Source organism: Lissotriton vulgaris, chromosome 7, assembly GCF_964263255.1.
Source record: "Lissotriton vulgaris chromosome 7, aLisVul1.2, whole genome shotgun sequence".
Taxonomy (NCBI): Eukaryota; Metazoa; Chordata; class Amphibia; order Caudata; family Salamandridae; genus Lissotriton; species Lissotriton vulgaris.
Genome location: NC_141695.1, coordinates 1,739,441,218 through 1,739,464,338, shown reverse-complemented (window position 1 = coordinate 1,739,464,338; position 23,121 = coordinate 1,739,441,218). Strand labels below are relative to the sequence as shown.

The window sequence follows — 23,121 nt, the reverse complement described above, 5'->3', positions numbered from 1 at the left end:
CCAGCTGTGCGTTCATGTTTTATCTCAGTGGCACCTTTTGTTAATAATGTAAACATTCAGAAGCGCGTATACAATGAGTTACATTTCAGGGAGAGTGTCTACTTTTACGGCGCGAGGCAACTGATAGAGTGCATTTTACATTTAGCGAAATAATATCTGATTTGACAAACTAACAGGAACCCGCGCCGTGACCGGTTACCTGAGATAAACCCCTCGAGGGTCCACCCTGACTTACCTCGAACCCCAGCCAGGCGTAGGGCGACACCACGTCATAGAAGACTTCCACCAGGGTTCTGTTGCTACCCCCGGGACCCGCCATCGCACCTGCCCGCCTGCCGACAACCTCTCCTCCCCTTCCAGCCTTAAACTACCGCGGAACTAGTCGAGTCGACCGACCTTTGGCCCCTTTCACTGTCAGCCAGCACGCGAGCAAGGACTGACCTTTAAGTATGGAACTTGTGGGCAACGGTGGAAAAGCCTCATCTTGACGCTTATGTATTTATTTCCAGTTTTTCACAGCTCGAACATGTTATAGGGGCATTGGAGCACTTTACAAGGAAATAGGTTCGAACAATCACCAAAAGCAAATTACATTGAAAAAAAGCGTGACAGCAGTAATCCAAGAGGCTTTTAAGTATGACAGCGAACTTAATCTTAGCCAAGTGTCTTTCAAAAGGAAGACTTTGCAATTCCTTTTTGGGTCTTGTCTGCAGATAGCTCATTCGCTGTCACTGCAAGGGGTAGTTTTTACTATTAGCCCTTCCGTTTCTTGCCATTCATTGGCTTCGTTGTCACTCTTATTTTCAGGCTCCTAATCAGCCAGCACTTGCTGATGTAACTTCCTGTTCAACAGTTTGGAGCAGCGACCAAGTACTGGTTGATTTACTTTTGTTAGTGCGCTTCTACTGTCCATCCATTAATGGCTGGACTTCAGGTACTGTTTATTTATTGTTCCCCCTCTGCCCCTCTGACCCCCTTGCTTCCTCCCATCTTACCTCTACCTGTTGTGTTGCTTTCAGGGCTGGGCACATCATAGCGCTTTTTGTATTACCATCCTGTTCTCTCTCATGTTATCTATCTTGCCCTTTCTCCCACATTCACCCTCCCATTGTCTGTCTTGCCTACCTGCCCCCCAAAAAAGCGATGAGACAGAGCCAACGCTGTCCACTTCACAGCGCTTTTTTCTGTCTTTGCTTTTAGCCATGCTGCCCACCAGGCAGAACAGTATACCTAAAAGACATTGGTGAAAGCCAAAAGCTCTCACATAGGCGCGGCATATTGCTTTTGCTACTGCTGGCCACCAACCCTTCAGGACCCCCTTAACCATCGGGGGATCCTTATAGCCGAAAATCAATCAATATCTGTGATATATGGGAGACTGAGGGGCCCTTCTTCACATTCTTCGGGGGGCTGCATCAATTTGTGTTACGCCACTAGCATTGCTGCTTAAATATGGCATGATAGGTGGTCATACAAAGGGCAGAAGGAAGAGAGTTCCAAATCCGTGTTGCACCTGCTGAAAAACCTTGATTCATGTGCCATTTTTGCTTGGCAGTGGGGGGCTTAAGGAAAAGGGATTCTGTTTTTCTCAAAGACTGTTGAGCGCCAGAGATTTTCAGTAAGGTGGGTGGGAGAAGAATTATGCAGGGCCTTGTGCATGATGGTAACGATTTTGAACTGAGCACTTGCTTCAATGGGGAGCCATTGATGGATTCGCAAGGTGGAGTGATGTGGTCAAATGTCTTGGGGCCTTTAACAAAACGAGCCACTGCACGTAGAACTATTCTGAGTGCGGCCAAATGAACTTAAGTATGGCGAGAAGCAAGTATCCAAAGTACAGTCCAGAAGGAACCAGCACCTGGACTTTTAAAATTTCAGTCTTGTTCTGGAATTAATTGTCTGATGCCCCAGAGAAGCCTTAATTGGAACTGAACGCGCTTGGACATAGCAGAGATTTGCCTCTAAAAGTTAAGCCGGCTATGGAAGATGAAGGCCGTAGACCTCACATTCACTTCAGTTGCTCATTTGCAGTTCAGGAATAGCAGGATCCCATCCAGTTGTGGAAGGTTGGTTCCATTCGGAGACATTGCCAAAAATTATATCTTAGCGGAGTTAAGTTTGAAGTGGCGCTTAGACATCCACTTTTGTATTCCTTCCATGACCTTTGAGAGAAGGAGAATGTCTGGGAATGAGATCTTCAGAGAGGTCTGAATATCATCAGAATGCTGGTGGTAAAGAATCCTAGAACAACTGGGAATGTCACGTAGATATATGTTGAACAGGGCTTGGTGAGAGGATTGCGCCATGTGAAACCCTGTCTTGTAAGCTAACTTTGTAGAAATAACAGCTTCTAATTATGACTACTTGTGAATGGTTTGTGATATAGGAGGCGAACCAGTCAATGGCGACCATTCAATGTCCATCTGTTCTTTCAAGGTGTTGTTTAAACACCAGCCAAGTGTTTAAGGAGCACAAGTAGACAGGAGTTGAATGAGTTGAGGATGAGCCGCGAGCCTTCAACTATTTGAAGAAGGGTGGTCTCTGTGCTGTAAGTCTATACGGAAGATATCAAATATATTTCTTGTATTGATCTCAATCAAAAGTTGAGTAGCTCCACAGTTTTTTATCACCTTTAGTAAGAATCGAAGAGGTAGATGCATGTGTGAAGCTGTTCAAGTCATTGACATCTAAGGATTGTTTCTTAAGAGTGGACAGATTTGACAAGTTTTTAAACAGTTGTGGAAAATGTGTTCCTCAAGAGAGGAGTTTACTAAGGTGGACCAGTATAGTAGAAGTTGTTTGGTAAGATTTTTGCTGATGAAGCCAGGTATAGCCTCAACATGAGGGTTTGATAGTTTAACCTTGGTTATGGTATTCAGTAGCTCTGAATCTGAGACTGGATCAAAATGTGACCAGGACCACTGTGCTTTGCCTATTAGGTTGTGTTAGCCCTGTCAGCCTTAGTGTGATCTTCCCCCAAACCTTTTGCCTTCACACCTCCTATTTTTGCTGAATTCATTTTTGTTAGACTCTGTGCACTTTGCTACTGCTAACCAGTGCTAAAGTGAATGTGCTTTCTCCTTTAAACATGGCAAAATTGGCTAATATCTGATTAGCTTATCTAATTTACTTATAAGTCCCTTCTAGAGTGTTACAGCATATATCACTTTTTAACAAAATGGGGAGTGAAGAGCCAACAAATGGACATTGGAGGTGGATACGTCCTCCTCTGGTAATGTGTAATAAACAATGGGATTCACCTTCGGGGAGTCTTTACAGGAAAAAGGAGGATCACAATTAGTGGGTCATGTGCATTGCCTACAATGGTGGGAAGCACATAATATTTCTTAAATATCCCTCACACACCAAAAGGGCCCTTGGTGTCATGCTTCATCATCGGGGTCTTCCGGTCCTGCTGCGGGACGGCGCGTGCTACGACCTACGACTACGTGGGAGCACTGACGTTACAACTATGTGTGGTGTAGGAGTGGGTGAAAAAAGGGCCAGGAGTGAATAGGAAAGTGAGTTTTAAAAAATAGCTAGCTCTTGAGAATTAGAAAATTTTAATATTCCGTCGAGCCGGTATTATTTAAAAGGTGAGTCAGAGGTATGTTGCTTTAATGTGCAATGACTCCTGTGTGTGTCAACTTGTTTCGACGCGTGCTGCTTCTTCTTCAGGAAAAGTTTCTGATCCCTTCTGATCACAACAATGATGTTGAAGAAATTAAATTAATGCATGAGTAGATATTACTACCCAATCGTCTTTCGTTATATATACAATACCCAAGGTACTTCCGAGTAGGTCATCTGTAAGAGAAACACAGCAGTAAAAAAACGTAGGTATGAGATGCATGCAAAATGCAGCCGTGATGGCTTATGTAAACAGTGGTTGGTATTATTCCACTATGTCCTAAACGTGAGGATTATCTACTTGTGTTGTGCCCTGTAAAATAAATGGACAATACATGACATAAAAAACACATACAACATAAATCATACACTCTATAGGGAAAAAATCATGAGTCTGTGAGGTAATAGAGGTCATTAGATCTATTATGACACACGCTATCAAAATCTTAAAGGCGGAGGTCAAAAGATATAAAGGGATAATACAGCACATACTTCTTTGAGGATATAATAATGCCCCACGAGCCTTGGAACCAGGGGGGATCATGTGCCAGTATCGGACTCTGTGAATAAAAATGATTTGGTCAGGATCTAGTCGGTGCAAAAAAGGAAGAGTTCCAGGCCCTTTTTAGGTTTCGCCTGGTTTTACTGCGCAAGCAGTTCGCGCAGGCCAAATCTAATGTTTACTATATGGGATATAGGAACGTCCCCCGGCTCCCATTGGCTAGCTACATAAATGGAGGCTAGCCATTGGAAGCCGGATCTGTCAGTCAAGGCCGGACCAGATTCGTGGGCGTTCTCGCGATTTTTTCCCTCTCCACCCCTTTCCGATCGTCATTGCGGCGGTGGGTTTGTGCATTTTTTTTTTTTTGGTCTCGTCATGTTTTCTCCATTTCCACTGTGTCTTTTGCAGGGGTGGGCTGTGCACTGAGGCCGCTGATCAGGTAAGCAGCATTTTTTAATATTTATCCCGTTCCCGACCCCCCCTCCCGCTGTCCGTGTGTCCGTTCCGCCCCCCTCCCCGTGTGCCCGTTCCCGCCCCCCCTACCCTTTCACTCTCCGTTGCTTGTTTTTGGGAGGTGACTCCAAATCATCCAGGAAGAACATATATTTCCATATATCCTACACATTACCTGATATATTTGAAGTTGCCACTAGGCTAGATCCCTGCAGCTGAAGGATTGTCTTGCATCAGGTTTTGTCGAAGAATTTGCTTTGTTTTCACTGCTATCGAGCTATGCTGCGACGGGATAGTGTCCCTACTGATGTGATGTCCAAGTTTGCTACAAATGGCCCTTCCCCTGTTATCCTTTGCTTGCAAGGTGACTAAAGCATATCACATGTGGGAAAGACTGTCTCAATAGTAGGTGTCAGCATGTATTTCTCTAGCCGTGCACAGGGAGTAACCACACCTCGCCTGCCAGCGATAATGAAGTGGTTTGGGTGTTTCTTCAGAGGCCAGGCGCTCGTCAATCTGCACACACACAGTGCAGCTCGGAGTCGCGGCAGCGGGGTCCCAAACATAGTCCGTAGAGTGACCTCTGGGCCTTCTATTGGCTCAAGGCGGATGGGAAACAGCGGGCTTTGGTGACAGAAGCAGACTGAGGCACTATGTTTCTAGAGCGCCCGTTCAGAGCAGCTGCTCAAGGAGGGGGTGGAAAAGTTTCCCGACAGTGCCGGCCTGTACTAGAGGCCGGTTAGCTCCGTTGGTTGGAGCTTGGTGCCGATTACACACACGTCTTGGGTTCGATCCCCGTACGGGCCAATGTTACATTTTGTTGAATTTTGACAGGCCATGGTAATTCAATCTTAAATTAACCCAACATGTCCCCTCCAATCGCACAGGTGACACGCACCAGATCGGCGAGGCCCTATGAGCGGTGCCTGTCCACGCCGCTGCTCATACACAGCATGTAGCGGGAGGGGGGGTGCAGCATTACAATGGCTCGGCCCCTCCAGGACGCAGCCACCACCTGGGAGTTGTGCTGGGTTGGAGGACGAGTGGGGCATGTGAGGGGGAGGGTGGCGAGCACGTGGCTCTCCTTCTCCCCCCTGCAGCGACACTGACTGGTGATGCGCAATGTGTCCTCAAGCTGCGGGGGGCCTCTTGTGGCACCGGTATTCACCATTAAAACTCAGTGCGGCATTTGGTGCCAGCGCGCGGGTCAAGGTTGCAACTCTTGAACCTCGCCCCCTATTGTTCACGCTCAGGCTAGGTGTCCTGGGCTTCGATCTTCACATTTCAATGCGTGTTACTTCCGCCAGCAACACACAGAGCAATTGGGCCGGCACTCATTTGCATTGTACCACTACCTGGCTTGCACATGTGGGATTAAATAATTAGCATGAAGCCTTTTATAATCACCATTTTCCACTTGAATGGCTGGTGTTGTATTGCAAAAAAAACAATCTATACAATTCAGTGATGGCTATGCTTTCCGGCCCTTGCTTGACCCCTTGGCCCGGGTGCCCTGGGCGCCGATTGCAGGTGGGCACCTGGGACGCCACATGCCCCAAACACACTCGTCTTTGGGGTTTGCTGTTTTAGCGGGGGCCTGGCGTAGCTCCTGTAGGTGGCTAAACTACTAGCTAAATCCAAAGAGCCCCCAGCTCTGTACTGCGGGGGCTGCAAGGCTCTGTGTGTGTGTGTGTGTGTGTGTGTGTGTGGCTCTTTGTGGCTGTGTGTTTGTGTGTGTGTGTGGCTCTGTGTGTGTGTGTGGATCTGTGTGTGTGTGTGGCTGTGTGTGTGTGGCTCTCTGTGGCTGTGTGTATGGCTGTGTGTGTGTGGCTCTCTGTGTATGTATGTGTGGCTCTCTGTGTATGTATGTGTGGCTCTGTGTGTGTGTGTGTGTGGCTCTGTGTGTGTGGGGGGGGGCTCTGTGTGTATGTTGCTCTGTGTGGCTGTGTGTGTATGTGTGGCTCTGGGTGTGTGTGTGTGTGTGTGTGTGCGGCTCTGTGTGTGTGTGTGTGTGGCTCTGGGGGTGTGTGTGTGTGTGTGTGTGGCTCTGGGTGTGTGTGTGTGTGTGTGTGTGGCTCTGGGTGTGTGTGTGTGTATGTGTGTGTCTCTGGGGGTGTGTGTGTGTGGCTCTGGGGGTGTGTGTGTGGCTCTGGATGTGGCTCTGAGGGTGTGTGTGTGTGGCTCTGGGGGTGTGTGTGTGTGGCTCTGGGGGTGTGTGTGTGTGTGTGTGGCTCTGGGTGTGTGTGGCTGGCGCTCTGGGTGTGTGTGGCTGGCTCTGGGTGTGTGTGTGTGGTAGTAATTGCTGTCTTCTGAGCTCGTCCGTAGGGTACAATAGGTCTCACATTTGTGAGAGATTAAGCTAATGGCAATGTAAATGACAATGCCATTTATTTATCTGTTTTAAAAACCAACACATAAATACAAATGTTGTCATTTACAATGCCAATAGCTCTAACTTTTCCAAAGGCGAAACCATTGCATTGTAAATGCTTGTTATCTATGTGTCGGCTATGCCGTACTTACACGATCTGGGACGCTGTCACAACTCAGGTTCCACTCCTCGCGGCTCAGTCTATGGACTGAAATCTGTGTCAGGATGCTTGTTTCTGGTCCAGGGAAGACCTGCCTTGTCAGTTTGGGCTGGACGGTTCCCATCAGGAACAGGGTCAAGACTGATTTGTATATGGATGGGTCTGAACTGGGTGGCAAAGTAAGCTAAAGAATGATGATGGATTCAACCCAGATCTGTGCCTGAGGGTGAGTGTCTGAAAAGGTTCAGCACTCCGTCCATCAGCTCCTTGTGTTTGCTTTGTCTGCCCTAAGTTATCAAGGTATGCCCAGACGTGGATCCCTTGCTCACTTTGCCACTGGATTCAAGCTAGCCTGGTTGATAAGTGGTGTTACCCCGAAACCGGTCTCAGGATACTTGTTTCTGTTCAAGGGAAGACCTGGCTTGGCAGTTCGGGCAGGACTGTGCCCATGAGGAACAGCATCAAGACTGATTTGCATGCTGTCACGGTTCACGGCGATTGCCGCTCCCGGCCATCCTCGCTAACGCACACACAGAATTGCCGGGATACTCACTTCCGGGCGGAAGTTGAGTCCTGGTCTAGTCCTGGGCAGCTGACCTGGGAGCACTGAAGCACTTTCGGGGGGAACGCTTAAACATCGCGTTTCCCGCCGGATCAGTGCTTCGAATCCTTACTGGATGCTCCTGAGACGCGGATGTGATTGCCGGAGCTGAGACGCGTCAGTTACCTGCTGGCCTACGCCATGCTGGAGCGCTGTCTGTTGTTTGTTCAAGCCGCACTGGAGCGCTGTTTGTTGCCAGGTCTACGCCGCGCCGGAGCGCTTAATATTTTGCATCACATGAACTCGCGCAGGAGCGCTTGCTTGTTTTCCTCGTGGTTCTCCGCGCTGAAGCGCTATTCAGGGCGGTACCTGTTTTGCCTCCCTTAACCCTTGGGTTAAGGGTCTTTTGCACAGGAGTGCTTTACTTTGGGTTTGTTTTCATAGACAGTTGGTTTCCCCATCGCGCAGGAGCGCTGTTTGGGGGAATAGCTCCGCTAAGCAGGAGCATTGTATGTAGCTTGTTTTGAGTACCAGGGATGCCACAAGTTTCGTGACTAAGTTCCAATACATGCTACACGCGCAGGAGCGCTTTGCCTTCTAGTTTGACATTTGTTTATTTGTACCTGCGCAGGAGCGCTTTCCTTTGGTTTAAGCTTGGGTGTCCCGCGCAGGAGCGCCTCACTTTAGCTGTCCTTATCAGGAGCTGAACTGATGTTTGGGTACCGCGGTCTCCAGAAGCACTGGTGAGTTCCCGGAAGGACACTAGTTCTGTGTGTGTTATGTGGGGTGGTTCCTTTCTGATCTAGCTCTGTTTCTGATCTGGTTCTTTTCTGGTTTCCAGCTGGCACCGGATAACCCGCAAGCTCCACACTCTCCTTAAGCCTCTACACCCTGGCTCCCTTCCCTGCGTCCATCTCATACCTGCTGGGTCTTACCTTCCACGAGGGTCAGGTGGGTACAGGGACGGGTGCTCTTGTCGTCTCTGCGGAATTGCTTCACAAGCAGGGGTAAGTCTTGTGGGGTACCTGACACATATGGGTGGGCCTGAACTAGGGTGGCGAAGTGAGCTAAAGAATGATGATGAATTCAACCCAGATATGTGACATGGGGTGAGTGTCTAAAAAGTTTCAGTGCTCCATCCATCATCTCCTTGTGTTTGCTTTATTCTCCCTAAGTTGTCAGTCTATGCCCAGACGTGGGTCCCTTGCTCACTTTGCCACTGGATTCAAGCTAGCTGGCTGATGAGGGGGTGTTCGCCCGAAAATGGTCCCAGGATGCTTGTTTCCTGTCCAGGGAAGACATTGCTTGGCAGTTCTGGCTGGACTCTTCCCATGAGACACAGGGTCAAGACTGATCTGCACACAGCTGGGTCTGAACTGGGGTGCCGAAGTGAGGTAGAGAACGATGATGGATCAATCCAGATCTGTGACTGGGGGTGAATGTCTGAAAAGTTTCAGCGTTCTCTCCATCATCTACTTGTGTTTGCTTCTTTGATAAACAGATATGGAGTTTTGTCCCACAATGCATAGAGTGCTACAAGTATGGGCACTCCAATGAAACTCCAAATGCTCCAACAGGACGCACCTGCCCCCCCGCCGCTCCCCCCTCCCCCCCCATCGGCGGGTAGACTCTGGTTTTGCGAGTGTAGCACTCCGGGAGGAGGTGGTCCCACTTAGCATTGGGGAACAGACAGAGGTGACCCTTATTTCTCTGGGGGATAAGGAGATGGTTCCAAAAGCCCATATGCCTGCCAACACATCTAACTACAGCCAATCTGTAATGGGTGAAGGCTCTGAGAGACACAGTAACCAGGATGACTACTGTAAGGCGTCAGCTGGTGTCCTCAGAGCAGACCCTCCCTAACACACTCCACTAAGTCATAGTCGCATACAATCCTGAGAGTTATCTATTGGTGGCTCAGGTTCTCCTTGAGTGAGCAGCAATAGATCTTAGGTTCTCTAAAGTAGCTGTGATCCCTGCCATGCCTGTATATTGCCTGTTAGGCAACAACCTGTAGCACACTATGTGGAGGGAGGTGGAGCTCAAGTCACACTTGGAGTTGTTGGGATTGCTTGAATGGGTCTGTATGACCACACAGTCACGACTGCCTGGGAAGGGAGTCCTGGGTGCCTGGAACAATGGCCCAGGCAGCTCTCAAGAAGCATGGGAGCAAGGGGCACTGGAAACCAGCCCCTGAAGTTCTCCTGGTCCAGGTTGACATGGCACCTGAGGATGACTTGCCTGAGCTTGCTGGTTGGTAACTTGAGGGTGGGTCCACCAGGGAGCATTTCTGCAAGGCACAGCAAGAGTGCCCCACTTTAAAGTGTTTGAGGCGACAAGCTGAGGCCCAGAAAGCAGGTGACACCTCTGGAGATCACCTGATCTATTGGACCTATATTGCAAGCATAACTTTCCTGGGGCAGCCCTTTGTGCTGGTGGTCCCCCAATATTACAGGACCTACCTTCTAAGTTAGGATCATTGAAAATGTTTGACAGGACATCTGGGGCAAGACAATACATTTGCAAAGCGTGTTGCCCACTTCTGTTTGCCTCAGATGAAGATGACCTCAGATGTATTCTGTAGGTCCTGGAAAACCTGACAGGCCAGTGGGAAGTCAGGGGAAAAGCTCAGAGCTCCCCTGACCCCATTGGCACACCCTTTGAGAGGGTAGGCTTCAACATAGTTGGAACCTTGGATCCCAAGACAGTCTTGGGTAACAGGTTCATCCTGGTCTTGGTGGACCTTGCCCCTCGCTACCCAGAGGCCATTCCTCTAAGGTTGGTGACGGCACCTGCGGTGGCCAGGGTCCTGCTGTTTTTTTTTTACCCATGTGGGGTTCCCCAAAGAGTTAATGTCTGACATGGGCACTAACTTCATGCAAGGATACTTGAAGTCCATGTGGGATGAGTGTGGGGTAACCTATAAGTTCTCTACACCCATCACTCCCAAACCAACATTCTTGTGGATAAGTTAAACCAGACCACGAAGGGCATGCTAATAGGCCTATCTGAGCCCATGAGGCGTAAGTGGGACGTTCTCCTGCCATGCCACCACTTTCCCTACAAGGAGGTGCCAGCGAAGGGAGTTGGAGTTAGTCCCTTTGAACTCCTCTATGGTCACCATGCTAGGGGATCTCTTAGTCTTGTGAGAGAGGGGTGGGAGTAAGCTCTCAGGAAATCCCCTCAGGATGTAGTGAGCTGCATGCTGTCCGTCCGCAACAGATGCACTGCTTCTGCAAGAAGGCAAAAAACAACTTTGAGGCCAGTCAAGAAGTTATGAAGCACTTGGTATGAGCAGAAGACCCCTCTGGTAGAGTTTGAACTTGGCCAGAAGGTGTGGGTTATGGAACCTGTAGAGCCCAGAGATCTCCAGGTTACTGGACAGGCCCATGTAAGGTGACATAGCAGAAGGGGGAGTCCACCTGCTTAGTGGATCTCAAGACCCTTACAAAATCCCTTAAGGGGGCTCCGCATGCACCACCTCAAATCACACTTTGAGAGGTCCGCAGTTAGCATGCTCCTGGTGATGGATGAAGTAGTGGTAGAGGAGAATGGGCCTCTCCCAGACCCCCTATGCCCAAGAGCACAATGGGTCAGTGGAGGGTGTCAACCTTTCCTCTACCCTGACCCCAGAGCAGCAGAGTGACTGTCACTAGTTGCTGAGGGACTTTGCCTCAATCTTCTCCCTCACCCCTCTCTTCTCCCTCACCCCTGGACTCACACACCTGTGCATCCATGACAGACATATGGGACAGTCAGCTTCTTAAAAATAAGATCTACAGGTTGTCAGACAAGGTGAGGGCCAGTATCCAGGAGGAGGTCCCCAAGATACTGGTGTTACGGGTGATCAAGCCCTCCAAAGGTCCCTGGTCCAGCCCTGCGCTGCTGGTACCCAAGGCTACCCCACCCGGTGCTACTCCAGAACTTCAGTTCTGTGTGGACTACAGGGGCCCCAATTCTGTCATGAAGACTGATGCACACCCCATTCCCCCGATTTGATGAGCTCATAGACAGGCTGGGTGCTGCCAAGTTCCTCAGCACTTTTTTATCTGACATTGGCGCAGATTGCTCTGACTGAGGAGGCACGAGAGATCCGCATTCTCCAACCCAGAGGGCCACGTTTAGTTAAGGGTGATGGCCTTTGCTTTAAAGAATGACACTGCCACCTTTCAGAGGTTGGTGAGCAGGGTCCTGGCTGGGAAGGAGGCATTCGGTGTCGCCTACCTGGACAACATAGCTTTCTACAACTCCAGCTAAGAGGAATACCTGCACCACCTCCAGGAGTTGCTTCTGACCATGCAGCAGGCGGGCCTGACTATCAAGGCTTGTAGGTACCAGATAAGTGAGGGTTCCATGGTGTATCTGGGCCACATGGTGGGTGGGGGCAAGGTGCAGCTTTTTCTCCAGGCCAAGATTGAGACAAATCTGTCCTGGCAACCCCCTAAACACAGACCAAGGTGCTGGGATTTCTGGGCCTTACAGAATACTATAGGAGGTTTGTTAAGAGATATGGCACCATTGTTGCACCCTTAACAGAACTGACTTCAAAGAAGCAGCCCAGACAGGTAATATGGATGGAGAGTTACAGAAAGCCTTTGATACCCTCAAGGAGGCCATGTGTACAGCACCCGCACTCAAGGCTCCTGACTTCTCTAAGGAGTCATAGTATTGACAGACGCTTCAGAGCATGGCATAGAGGCTGTCTTAGCACATTTGAATCAGGAAGGCCAAAAACAACCAGTAGGTTTCTTTCACTGTAATAGAGGTGGGGTGCGATTAAAAGGGAGGCCTTTGCTGTGGTGTGGGCACAGAAGAAGCAGAGACCATACATGTTTGTTTCTCATTTACGGGTTCAGCAGACCATGGGCCCCTCATATAGCTCATGTAAATGAGGTTTGAAAATTCCAAGCTGGTGAGGTGACCCATCTCCCTACAAGGAATGGGCTTTACAGTGGAACACCGTCCTGGGTAGGACCACACCATTGCTGATGTTCTATTCAGATTCTTCCGCCTTAGTGATGAGAGCTCTCAATTGGGGGTGCGTGGCTTGAGTGCCAACGATAATGGCGGCCAGCTGATTTAGCTCCAGGCCGATATCAAGGAAGACGGAAACATTCACCTATGGAGGAGCTCTGCGGGAAACTGTGCTTGAGAAATTGAACGTCGGAACCTCTAAGGCATCTCAAGATACGTTCGTTGTGCCACGGTAAGCCATAATTCCCCTTAAACTCTGTCCTGGATATGCGGTGCCCTGAGTGAAAAGCCTGCGACCGCCATTTTGGGCTCGCCGTGACTTTACCTCACATAGCGGTCAACATTCCTGTGAGAATGCCGTTCTCTACACAACCCTTCAAGTTATTTAAAAGCGTTAATTCTTAAAAGTCACCACTTTCTTTACAACGAGGAAACCACTCTCATCGTATTTCTTGTCCTATTGTGTGTGACACCCTCCGTGAACTGGAATGCAGCTGATATTTTTTCACATTCCTCTCAGAACAGTTTTCCTCCTCACAGTGTGCTACTATGTTGAATGTGTGCAACATGGAACCACATACTCTGTTTTATAGCAAGTATTCTTTTTACTTTTTAGAAAATTGCTCTAGCTTGCAGTAAGTTTTCTAGTTGATTAGAGACTTCCATCTGGTGGTTCTTTCTAGTATTTATCTGCTGCTGCAATTACTTTTAAACACAAATACCATTTTTCATGAGAACATTTTTTTTCTATATCTTGAAAGAAAGTGACTGTCATCTTGTGGTTCTCTCTGGCGCTTATTACTACATTCTCTTTTCACATTAATACCAAAGTTTTTGTTTTTAATTTCTTGGAAGAGGATCTTTCCTTCTATTTGCTGACTACTTAATAACAAACTCATCTCTGCGTCATTCCTTCTACCTTGTGATCTACAATAACTATCTCTCCATTGCTGGAAGTCATCCTATAATCTGATCACTAATTCTCAGCAGTATCATTGCTTACGTTGTGGTCATTCTTAAATATCAGTGCTTTCCAATTAAGAGCTATCAACTTCCTGTTCTATAAATACTTGCCTACTTGTTTCTCTCATGTCTATGGGGAGAACCAGAGTGGGGCAAGGTAACATTTCACCCAATTTATCTGCCTCCCGCTCAAAACCCTCAATATTGCCTACCTCTAATTCCTTTTCCGTTCTTCAAGATGACATGGAAGACCCTAGGCAAACAAATATACCTCACCTTACTGAAGCTATGTCTACCATGCCCTCTCATATACCAACATCCGAACCTCCTTCCTCTCAAGTCAATGTTAAAACTGCACCTAAACCAAATACTTCATTGTCACTATCCTCCATTAATAGAGTCAAAAAGGATCCTGCCACACCTACTGTCTCTCTTCCTCCTCTCTCAATAGAACTGCTCCTGGATGAAATACGTGCTCTTAAGCTGTATATGACATAAACGAATACTCATCTACAAAGCTTGGAGGATAATTGACTGCAGCTTTAACCCTATTTACAGTTAACCCCCTGTTTAGCCTACCGTAGACACATTTCGGCTCAGCTGTGGTTTTTGCGGTATCAGAACGTATCCATGAGCAAGAGGAAGACACCCGAGCAGATTCCCAACGAGGGCATCACCGACTTTCTGACTGAACTTGCTAACTACGAGAGGAATGTTAATTGAGCAATCCACAAGTACAACGCCTACAGGAAAGCAGCATCTGTTATTTCCAAATATCCAACTAAGGTTAAAAATGGAAGTGAAGCAAAGAAACTGGAAGGGGTTGGTGCCAAAATTGCTGAAAAGATTGATGAGTATTTAATTGCGGAAGCTGGAAAAGATTCGAAATGATGATACCAGTTCTTCAATCAATTTCTTGACTCGAGTGACTGGAATTGACCCTGCAGCTGCCCGCAAGCTATTCGATGAGGGAATCCGAACCTTGGAAGATTTGAAAAAGAACGAGCACAAGCTGAACCATCACCAGCGGATTGGTCTAAAATATTTTGAAGACTTTGAGAAGCGGATTCCAAGGATTGAGATGTTACAGATGCAGGAGATTGTGTTGGAACAAGTGAGAAAATTGGATTCTGAGTACGCAGCGACTGTGTGCGGCAGTTTCAGAATAGGTGCAGAGTCGAGTGGGGATATAGACGTTTCACTTCTGAAACCATTAAACAGCCAAAACTTCTACATAGAGATGTTGACCAGCTGAAGAAGTGTGGCTTCATCACAGACACCTTGTCTAAAGGAGACACTAAGTTCATGGGGGTGTGCCAGCTAGAAGCAGAAAATGGAGTGAAGAATCCATATTGCAGGTTGGACATCAGGTTAATTCCTAAGGATCAGTACTACTGCGGAGTACTTTACTTCACTGGCAGCAATATTTTTAATAAGAACATGAGAACTCATGCCCTGGAGAAGGGGTTTACCCTGAACGAGTACATCATCCGCCCAATAGGAGTCACTGGAATTGCTGGCGAACCACTTCCTGTGGACAGCGAAGAAGATATTTTTTAGTATATCCAGTGGCGATATCGAGAACCAAAAGACCAAAGCGAGTGAGCGAGGAGAAGTCTTAGTTTGTCTGGTTCTGGAGACTGGGATGTGGGAATCTTAGGCCGTGAAGGGTGTAGTCTGAATTCTTTTTATTGCTTCCTTTTTGTAGGAAGAGAGCGGGTCGGTCATGAGGGGGCGAGTACGCACCAGAGACCCTCATACACAATAAAATCAAACCCCGAACAAAGAAAGGAAAGGATTACAAAAGACTATTAATCCTCACAATAAAAAGGAAGACTTAAAACTACGGGTTCATTTATACCTTGAGGAGTCTACAATAGGACACCTTATATGTTTTTCACTTTGTTCACTGTTGTTTGTTGTATTAGTAATGTCAGGACAGTCAGTATGAAAGATTGAATACGTATGAATGATGGTATGAGTGTAGAGTAATCTTATATGTATTGTTGAGGGGTTTCTGTCAAGACATGATTTAATCCTGCATTTTAAACTCATTTGTACATATGTTACCATGTCACTGTATGGTTATTTTGATAAAATAATTACTAAAAAATGAGAAAAATAAAACTGTTATAAAAATGATAGAAAATAAATGAAAGAAATAAGATACAAATACTAAGTCTAAGTGAATGATTTCATGTTTCTTGTAGCATCCTGTATGTAATTTTGAAGAGACTTTAATGCTCAAGTGTAAAGAAATATAGGTCATAATAGACGCTCCCCTTATTCTTGTTGTTGGTTGGCCACTCCCTCCTCTAGACCTGAAAGTAGCTTAGGGCGTACCCTGGTTACCCATGCGAGTGAAGGGGGAGCCAGGGATTGGTAACGGAGCAGGAAGTTGGGAAAGGGAATGAGAGGGGGAGGGGGGCAGAGATGACTCATTCGGAGGGTGGAGGGGATGGCAGGATGGAGAGACGTTGATGATTATTTCCGAGAATGGAGCGAGATGACAGGAGGTTAGGAGGGGTGAAGGATGAGGGTGGGGCAGCGGAGACATGAGAGGAGACAAGTAAGGCAGTGAAACGATAATTGAAACAAAGTTGGGACCGTGAGTGCCATCAGTGTATTAAGAGGCTGATATCAGATATATACTTTCCCAGTAATATCCCTGTGTTCCTCCACATGGCGCCAGGACTTTATCAACATTGTTTTCAAAAAGCAAGCCATATGTGTGACTCAGAGCAGTGCAGCGCAATCTGACGATGAAACATATTTTTCCATCTGGGGCTCTCGGGTCCGAGCTGACGTTATCGCTGGGCCACAGATGTGAGATGAAAGGCGGAGAGAGCCCTTGGTGGACATGGACCGTGTGCCTCCAGCACACGAGTAAAGGCACAAGCGCAGTACATTGTGGGATAAGTGTTACTCTAGCGAGGTAAACAATCCCGGCAGTGGTGCGCACACAAGCTTTTGCCCACCGCTGCACGCGAATAACAGATGGCACACTCCACGCCATTGCTCGTGGTACACAGACAAAATATCGAGTTTTAAATATCGATATACCAAAATATCGAAGTTTAAATATCGATATACAAAAATATCGAAGGTAAGTAATATCGACAGTCTAAATATCGATATTGGTATGATATCAGTAATATCGAAGTTGTAAATATCGATGTTAACAATATCGAAATTAATAACTTTGATGTTACTAATATCAATTTTTAAATAAATTTAGTGTATATTATATTGTATTGGTATGATATCAGTAATATCGAAGTTGTAAATATCGATGTTAACAATATCGAAATTAATAACTTTGATGTTACTAATATCAATTTTTAAATAAATTTAGTGTATATTATATTGTATTTATTATGTTTTATTATTTCTTTTTAATGTAATTTAATTAAATATTGTCTTTTACTACTGTAGCGGGTTGTGGGTTTATAGGGGAATAGGGTGGGAAGTAATTTAATTATGTTAAATTAATTATTAATTAGTAGGAATTATTAATTAATTGAGAATTAATTTTTAATTATTTTTAATTAATTGATTAATTGATAAATATGTTCTGTAGCGGGTTATGGGTTTATAGGGGAATAGGGTGGGAAGTAATTTAATAATAATTAATTAATTGATATATGTGTACATATTTTAATTAATAATTAATTGGTAATTAATTTCTATTAATTAGTTAATTAATTATTATAATTTTTTACATATTTATAATTATTAATTCGTTGGTAATTAATTATTTTTATTTATTTTATTACATTAATTATAGTAATTTTTTTTATATATAATTTATTGTTATTCTTAATTAATTAATTGGGAAAAATAATATTAATTATTAAATTAAATTAATTACAGCAAATGTGCTAATATATTTACTTTATTGTTATTGTTAATTAATAATTAATTGGTAATTAAATAATATTAATTTATTTTGGGTACAGGGGTATTTTTAGGGTTCAGGGTCAGTTTTCAGTTCATGGGTACAGGGGTATTTTTAGGGTTCAGGGTCACTTTTCAGTTCATGGGTAAAGGGGTATTTTTAGGGTTCAGGGTCAGTTTTCAGTTTTTGGGTAAAGGGGTATTTTTAGGGTTCAGGGTCAGTTTTCAGTTCATGGGTAAAGGGGTATTTTTAGGGTTCAGGGTCAGTTTTCAGTTTTTGGGTAAAGGGGTATTTTTAGGGTTTAGGGTCAGTTTTCAGTTTTTGGGTAAAGGGGTATTTTTAGGGTTCAGGGTCAGTTTTCAGTTTTTGGGTAAAGGGGTATTTTTAGGGTTTAGGGTCAGTTTTCAGTTTTTGGGTAAAGGGGTATTTTTAGGGTTCAGGGTCAGTTTTCAGTTTTTGGGTAAAGGGGTATTTTTAGGGTTTAGGGTCAGTTTTGGGTTTTTGGGGTACAGGGATATTTTTAGGGTTCAGGGTCAGTTTTGGGTTTTTGGGGTACAGGCGTACAGGGTAAAAACAAAAAAATATTACATTACATCAAATAAATTAGATGAAAAAAATTAAAATTACTTAAAATTTTTAAGTGTTTTATTAATTTTAAATGTATATGTATTAGTTTTAATTTTGTTTTCATATTTTTATTTAATACTTGTAAAATTATATGTATTTAAATATTATTTTTACATTATTATTAATACATTTAAAAAAACGATATTTTTGATTCCGATATTTTTGTACTTCGATATTATTTTTTCGATATTTTTGTACTTACCTTAATGAAGATAGGATTCCGATATTTTTGCTGTCGATATTTTTGCTCCGATATTTTTGCATGTCGATATTCTGTCTCTCGATATTTTGTCAGACATTCATTGCTCGTAACCGCAAGCCGTGGGCCGTGGGCGGATACAATTCCTGGGAAAGGTGGGACATGCGTCCGCCTTTGCCCAATTGCGTGCTGTCTTCGCACGCAAAGGCTAATAGAAAAAAAGCACAAATAAAACTCACGCATGAGCGTGTAAAAAGTCTAGATTGATTCCAAGAGGTTGTTTTCCTAGAGCAGCGCATGCCCGCTGTGCTAGGCTCGACCTAAAAAACAATGAGCAAATTGTCAGAATTGAGACGCAGCAAATGTGATAAGATAAATGCAGAATTTGCAGGCATCTTTCTTTATTGCTTGGACTTTCACGGCCTACCAAAAATCGGCTCACAACCCTCCAGCGGGTCACAGCCCACAGTTTTGGAAACACTGTTCTAAATGCTTCCTCACAGCATAACAGACTGAAGGGCGCAGAGGTTTCCTGTATTTCCCTGTTGCTGCCTGTTCCACATTAATATTTCATCAATGATACAGCTATGTATGTATGTTTTCATTGCAGTAACCTGCTATGTTTTTGTGGTTGTCTAGACGTCCAGGCTTGTGACACAGTACCATGCGTTATAAGTGATTCGGTTTGCCTTGTGGAACTACTATTCACTAACTTTGGTGTTGCTGGAGCAGTGGTATAAGGCTGTGCATCTGTGGAACCCTACCAGTTACTGACAGGTGCTGGTCTGTGACCTCTACAAAACCTGGCAGACCTGCCACCCTAAGAATATGTTTCACTGTGTGAGTGGGTGGCATGGCTTTGGCGAGTGGGTCTTCCCCCCCCTACTGTGCCAAACGAGCTCCAGCTACCCTCCTGTGCACCAATAAGCAACTCATCTGGCAACACCTCCCTTGTCCTGAGGATGTTTTTAACTGGACTCAGGTGTGCCGAGCGTTCACGCTTGTGCTGGAAACCTCTGTGCAAGGGTTTCCAGCTCACCGTGTGAGTGTACCTCTTCATTGTGTGGCCATATGATCAGACATGTATCTATGTGCCATTTGGCAGCACTGTGTGAGATGGCAGGTCTGAATTGGTGATCGCTCTGTTTTCTTACAAGGCGGGTTGAAACATGTGCAAGTTGAGTTATGACTGTTGTCGAAGTATACACCATCTCCCCGAGACTTTACTCCATGAGGACAAATTAGCCTCTGTGTCTTGGCCTTATCTGATCATCTGGTGCCTCCTGTCCATGGACCTTCGTCTCACTGCACCTCTTGCGTGTTCCTAGACCGTAGACCTCACATTATAATCAAAGTGACAAGACGTGCTGTCTTCAGCAGCTCATTGCCAAGGCCATTGTGCTGCAAGACAACACCAGTTGGAAAGGTGCACTAAGCACATGAAATGTTACAGTATCAGATCTCTGCATTTCCTGCCCATGGGCTTCACATCAAGTGATAGTAAGTCCTCCACAATCAGTGCTTAATTTTAGCCAGTGTTTTCCGGTACTCTGCACCAGCACTTAATTGCCAATACCGGTACTAAAGACAGTCTGTCATATGAGGGCGATGTTTGTCTAAATTCAAGATGAACACCTAACAGGTGTTTATTAATTAAATAAACGTTTAAAAGTACTTACACCTGCCGACCAAACCCTTCTCACAGCTGTGGGGGCCAAGAATAGTCTGAATTATCCCTCTTGTAGGAGTGTGATGGTTAGTAGGTGTGTTGGTACTGTCACTGGCATGGCTGGTAGGGGCAATGGTGGTGCAAGCTGCAGTGGCTTGGGCCCTTTTTTTTTTTTTTTACAAATTAAGCACTGTCTACAATGAAGAGGACCAGCTCAAACAAACGCACCAAAACGTATGTCTCATTAATGAAGCCACCTCCCAGCGGCTGAGTATTTATATCCACATTCACAAGACTGTAAAACAGGTTAGGAGTCAATGTTGTACCATTCTCTTGGGTCATTGCCAATGGAGAGACCTTCTTGAATATTTCAGTAAGTTCGCAGTGATTGGACAGTGAGAAGTGTCACTACACCAGCAGCAGGACTTATTTCCAAGAACTCAGAGGATGGGGTAAAAGAGAGACAGCATGTGTTGGAGGTAGGGTGACCACATTCGTATATTTCACGGTCGGTCCGTTATTTCGATGTCTATTCTGTTATAATTCTTTTTATTGATGCCTTTTGTCCATAATTCTGGGATTTTCAGGATTCTCCAGTATTGGGGTGTCTTTCATAGATTCACATGCCTGAATGTAAAATTGTAAATTAATACTTGTATAGCGCACTACTCACCTGCAAGGGTCTCAAGGCGCTTGTACGAATACCGCTGTGGAACCCATTCTGGCTTTCCCTGTGAGGCGTCCACTCCTGGGCACCCCCAGGGTGGAGGCCAGGCATCCTTAGCGTTGTGGGGGCCGTTGTGGAGATTAAGCAAGCTATTGCCCAGAGTTGCAGAGTGGGACTCCATGATTGGAATAGGCACCGAGGCGAGAATTATCAGGTCCGTGGAATTTTGAGCCCAAGACCCGCCAAGGCGGGGAATTGAACCCTGGTCCCGGGCTAGACCTCTGCATCAGGGTCTGCCGCTCTAATCGTCGTCGGAGTGGGACTCCCACAGTATATAAAAAAGCAATGATGTGCCTGTAATAGCCAAAAAACCTTGGTAATAACCAACCAGGAATAAAGTAGCCCTAAGCTACAGGAGCAAAAGTTCCCACATTCATGACTATCCTAGTCATTTTGTATAGACCAAATTGCAGCCAATTGGGTGACAGCACCCACCAGAATGTTCTCCCCAGAGGCTCAGCCTCTCAGATTTTCTACCGCTCGTCGTGTGAAGGGAGTCTCCCTGAGCTCTGCTCAGTTTCTTCTTACTTTGGTTGGTTTTTTACCTTCTAAAGATGTCTACTTCTAAATCTCTTTTTAGGGCTTGTGATTCCTGTGGAAAGCTAAGGCTGTTCAAGGAGGATCCTCACAAGAAATGTATATATTGTCTGTATCCACATCATGAGGCAAAGGAGTGTAAAATCTGCAGGACTTTTCCTCAGAAAACCCTCAGGGACAGAGAGGGTCATTTTCTCCTGTGGCTCCAGAGGATAAAGGACCAAGATAACCCCGCTTCTGAGGTAGGGAGCATCACCTCGGGGTCTTCAATATCCTCTAGGAAGAGGAAACCTGAGGTTGAGTTAGCTTCTCATGGGGCGAAGGTGTTGAAAAAAGCCCAATCCTCTCAGGATTCTGGCGTGCCTTCTACTTCTAAAAAGGCTTTTCCACCTATTAAATCTGGTCCTAGTACGCCCTCAAAGAAAACTGGAAAATCTACATCTTCCAAGACAGCTTCTCATAAAATTTTACCTCAGGCTGCTCCTTTGACCACTTCTGCATCAAATACAGCTTCACAGTCGCCATCTCTTCATGTGGCCACCTCTTCAACATCTACGGTGACTTTCTCCTCACCAAAACCAGCTATGGTGATGTCTACAGCCTCCTCACCGTCGACGCTGGTTCAGGTCCAAATTCGACCTATCTCGTCGTCGAAGATAGTGCAATCTACCGTCGACATCCCACTGTCGACGAGAATCTTGAAGGTACTGTCGACAGGTACTCCGTCGTCGACTCGAACGTCGACGAACATCTTGCCTCGTCGACGAAGATACCGTCGACGACATCCTCGTCGACTAAGAAAATACCCCCGTCGACGACATCCTCGTCGACGAACAAGGCGCTTCCGTCGACGACGTCATCGTCGACGAAGAAGACACCCTCGTCAACGAAGTCATCGTAGACGACAATGTTACCGTCGACGGACACACCGTCAACCAAGATTCTTGTTTCTCAGTCAGATACAGGTTTTTTACCGTCGACTGTGGCACCGTCGACGCCGCCACTGTCAACTTGTACGGAAATGCAAGTTTGGTCATCCAAGCCATCCGCAATACTTCTGTTTTCACCGTCTACCACAGCTTCACTCTTGGAAAAGCGTGGTTCATCTTTGACAACTCTGTCTCCATTGAAATTGCCAGAAAAATTACTAGATTCTGAGGAAGAGGAATCCTATGAAGATGACACTTTCCGTGCAGCCAGAAGCCCATCTGAGCTGCTTATAAAACTTCGGGATGAGGAACAAGATGAGGAGGAACAATTCCTTGAGGCTTCTGGTCGGGCTCCTGTGTCTGCGCCTACCACACAAATGCCGCTGGACCTGTTGTATAATCTTCAATATATGTTAAGCAATTATTATCGCTGTTTTCCACCATCAGAATCAGGTGATTCTCACTTCTCTACGCCGGTACCAAGAAAACATCTACGGCAAAACTGAGGCCTCCAAGATCAGCTTCTCCGCTGCCAGCTACGGAGATACGGCCTACAATAGCTTCTTCGCTAGGGCCATCTCATCATACGCAGAATGATAATTCTTCGGAAGAAGAATGAGAAGAAGGCGAAGTAGACGACAAGTCAGTATCGTCGGAGTGGGATGAGTATCAGGCACAAACTCCATCTCCAGTTGGCCAACCTACGGCGGATTCTCCGCCGGTGGACATCGCAATCTTCCACCAAATAATGGGCAGGGCAACAAAGAGGTTCCTCATCACAATGGAAGCTAAGCAGGATGAGTGTTTTTTATATGATTTTAAAGACTTACCGCAAAAACAAAGTTGGTCCATCCCTATTATTGATTTTATCTGGAAGGAAGGTCTCTACCTGCAGTTCTACCTCGGGTAGATAAAAAGTATAGGGCGCCTAACAAGTCACC

At 45.8% G+C, this 23,121-nt stretch overlaps 1 protein-coding gene and 1 pseudogene across 1 annotated transcript in view; one reads left to right on the top strand and one right to left on the bottom strand.

Moving 5' to 3' along the window:
- LOC147706533 (glutathione S-transferase kappa 1-like) overlaps positions 1-416 on the bottom strand; it is a 97,793-nt gene extending 97,377 nt beyond the window's left edge. Inside the window, exon 1 of the mRNA XM_086932999.1 lies at positions 236-416. Coding sequence (XP_086789125.1) covers positions 236-319 — 84 coding nt within the window. The 5' untranslated portion in view covers positions 320-416. The remainder of the gene's footprint in view (positions 1-235) is intronic.
- A 13,715-nt stretch (positions 417-14,131) lies between these two features.
- On the top strand, positions 14,132-15,257 carry LOC147706532 (DNA polymerase beta pseudogene; annotated as a pseudogene).
- The last annotated feature ends 7,864 nt before the right edge of the window (positions 15,258-23,121 follow it).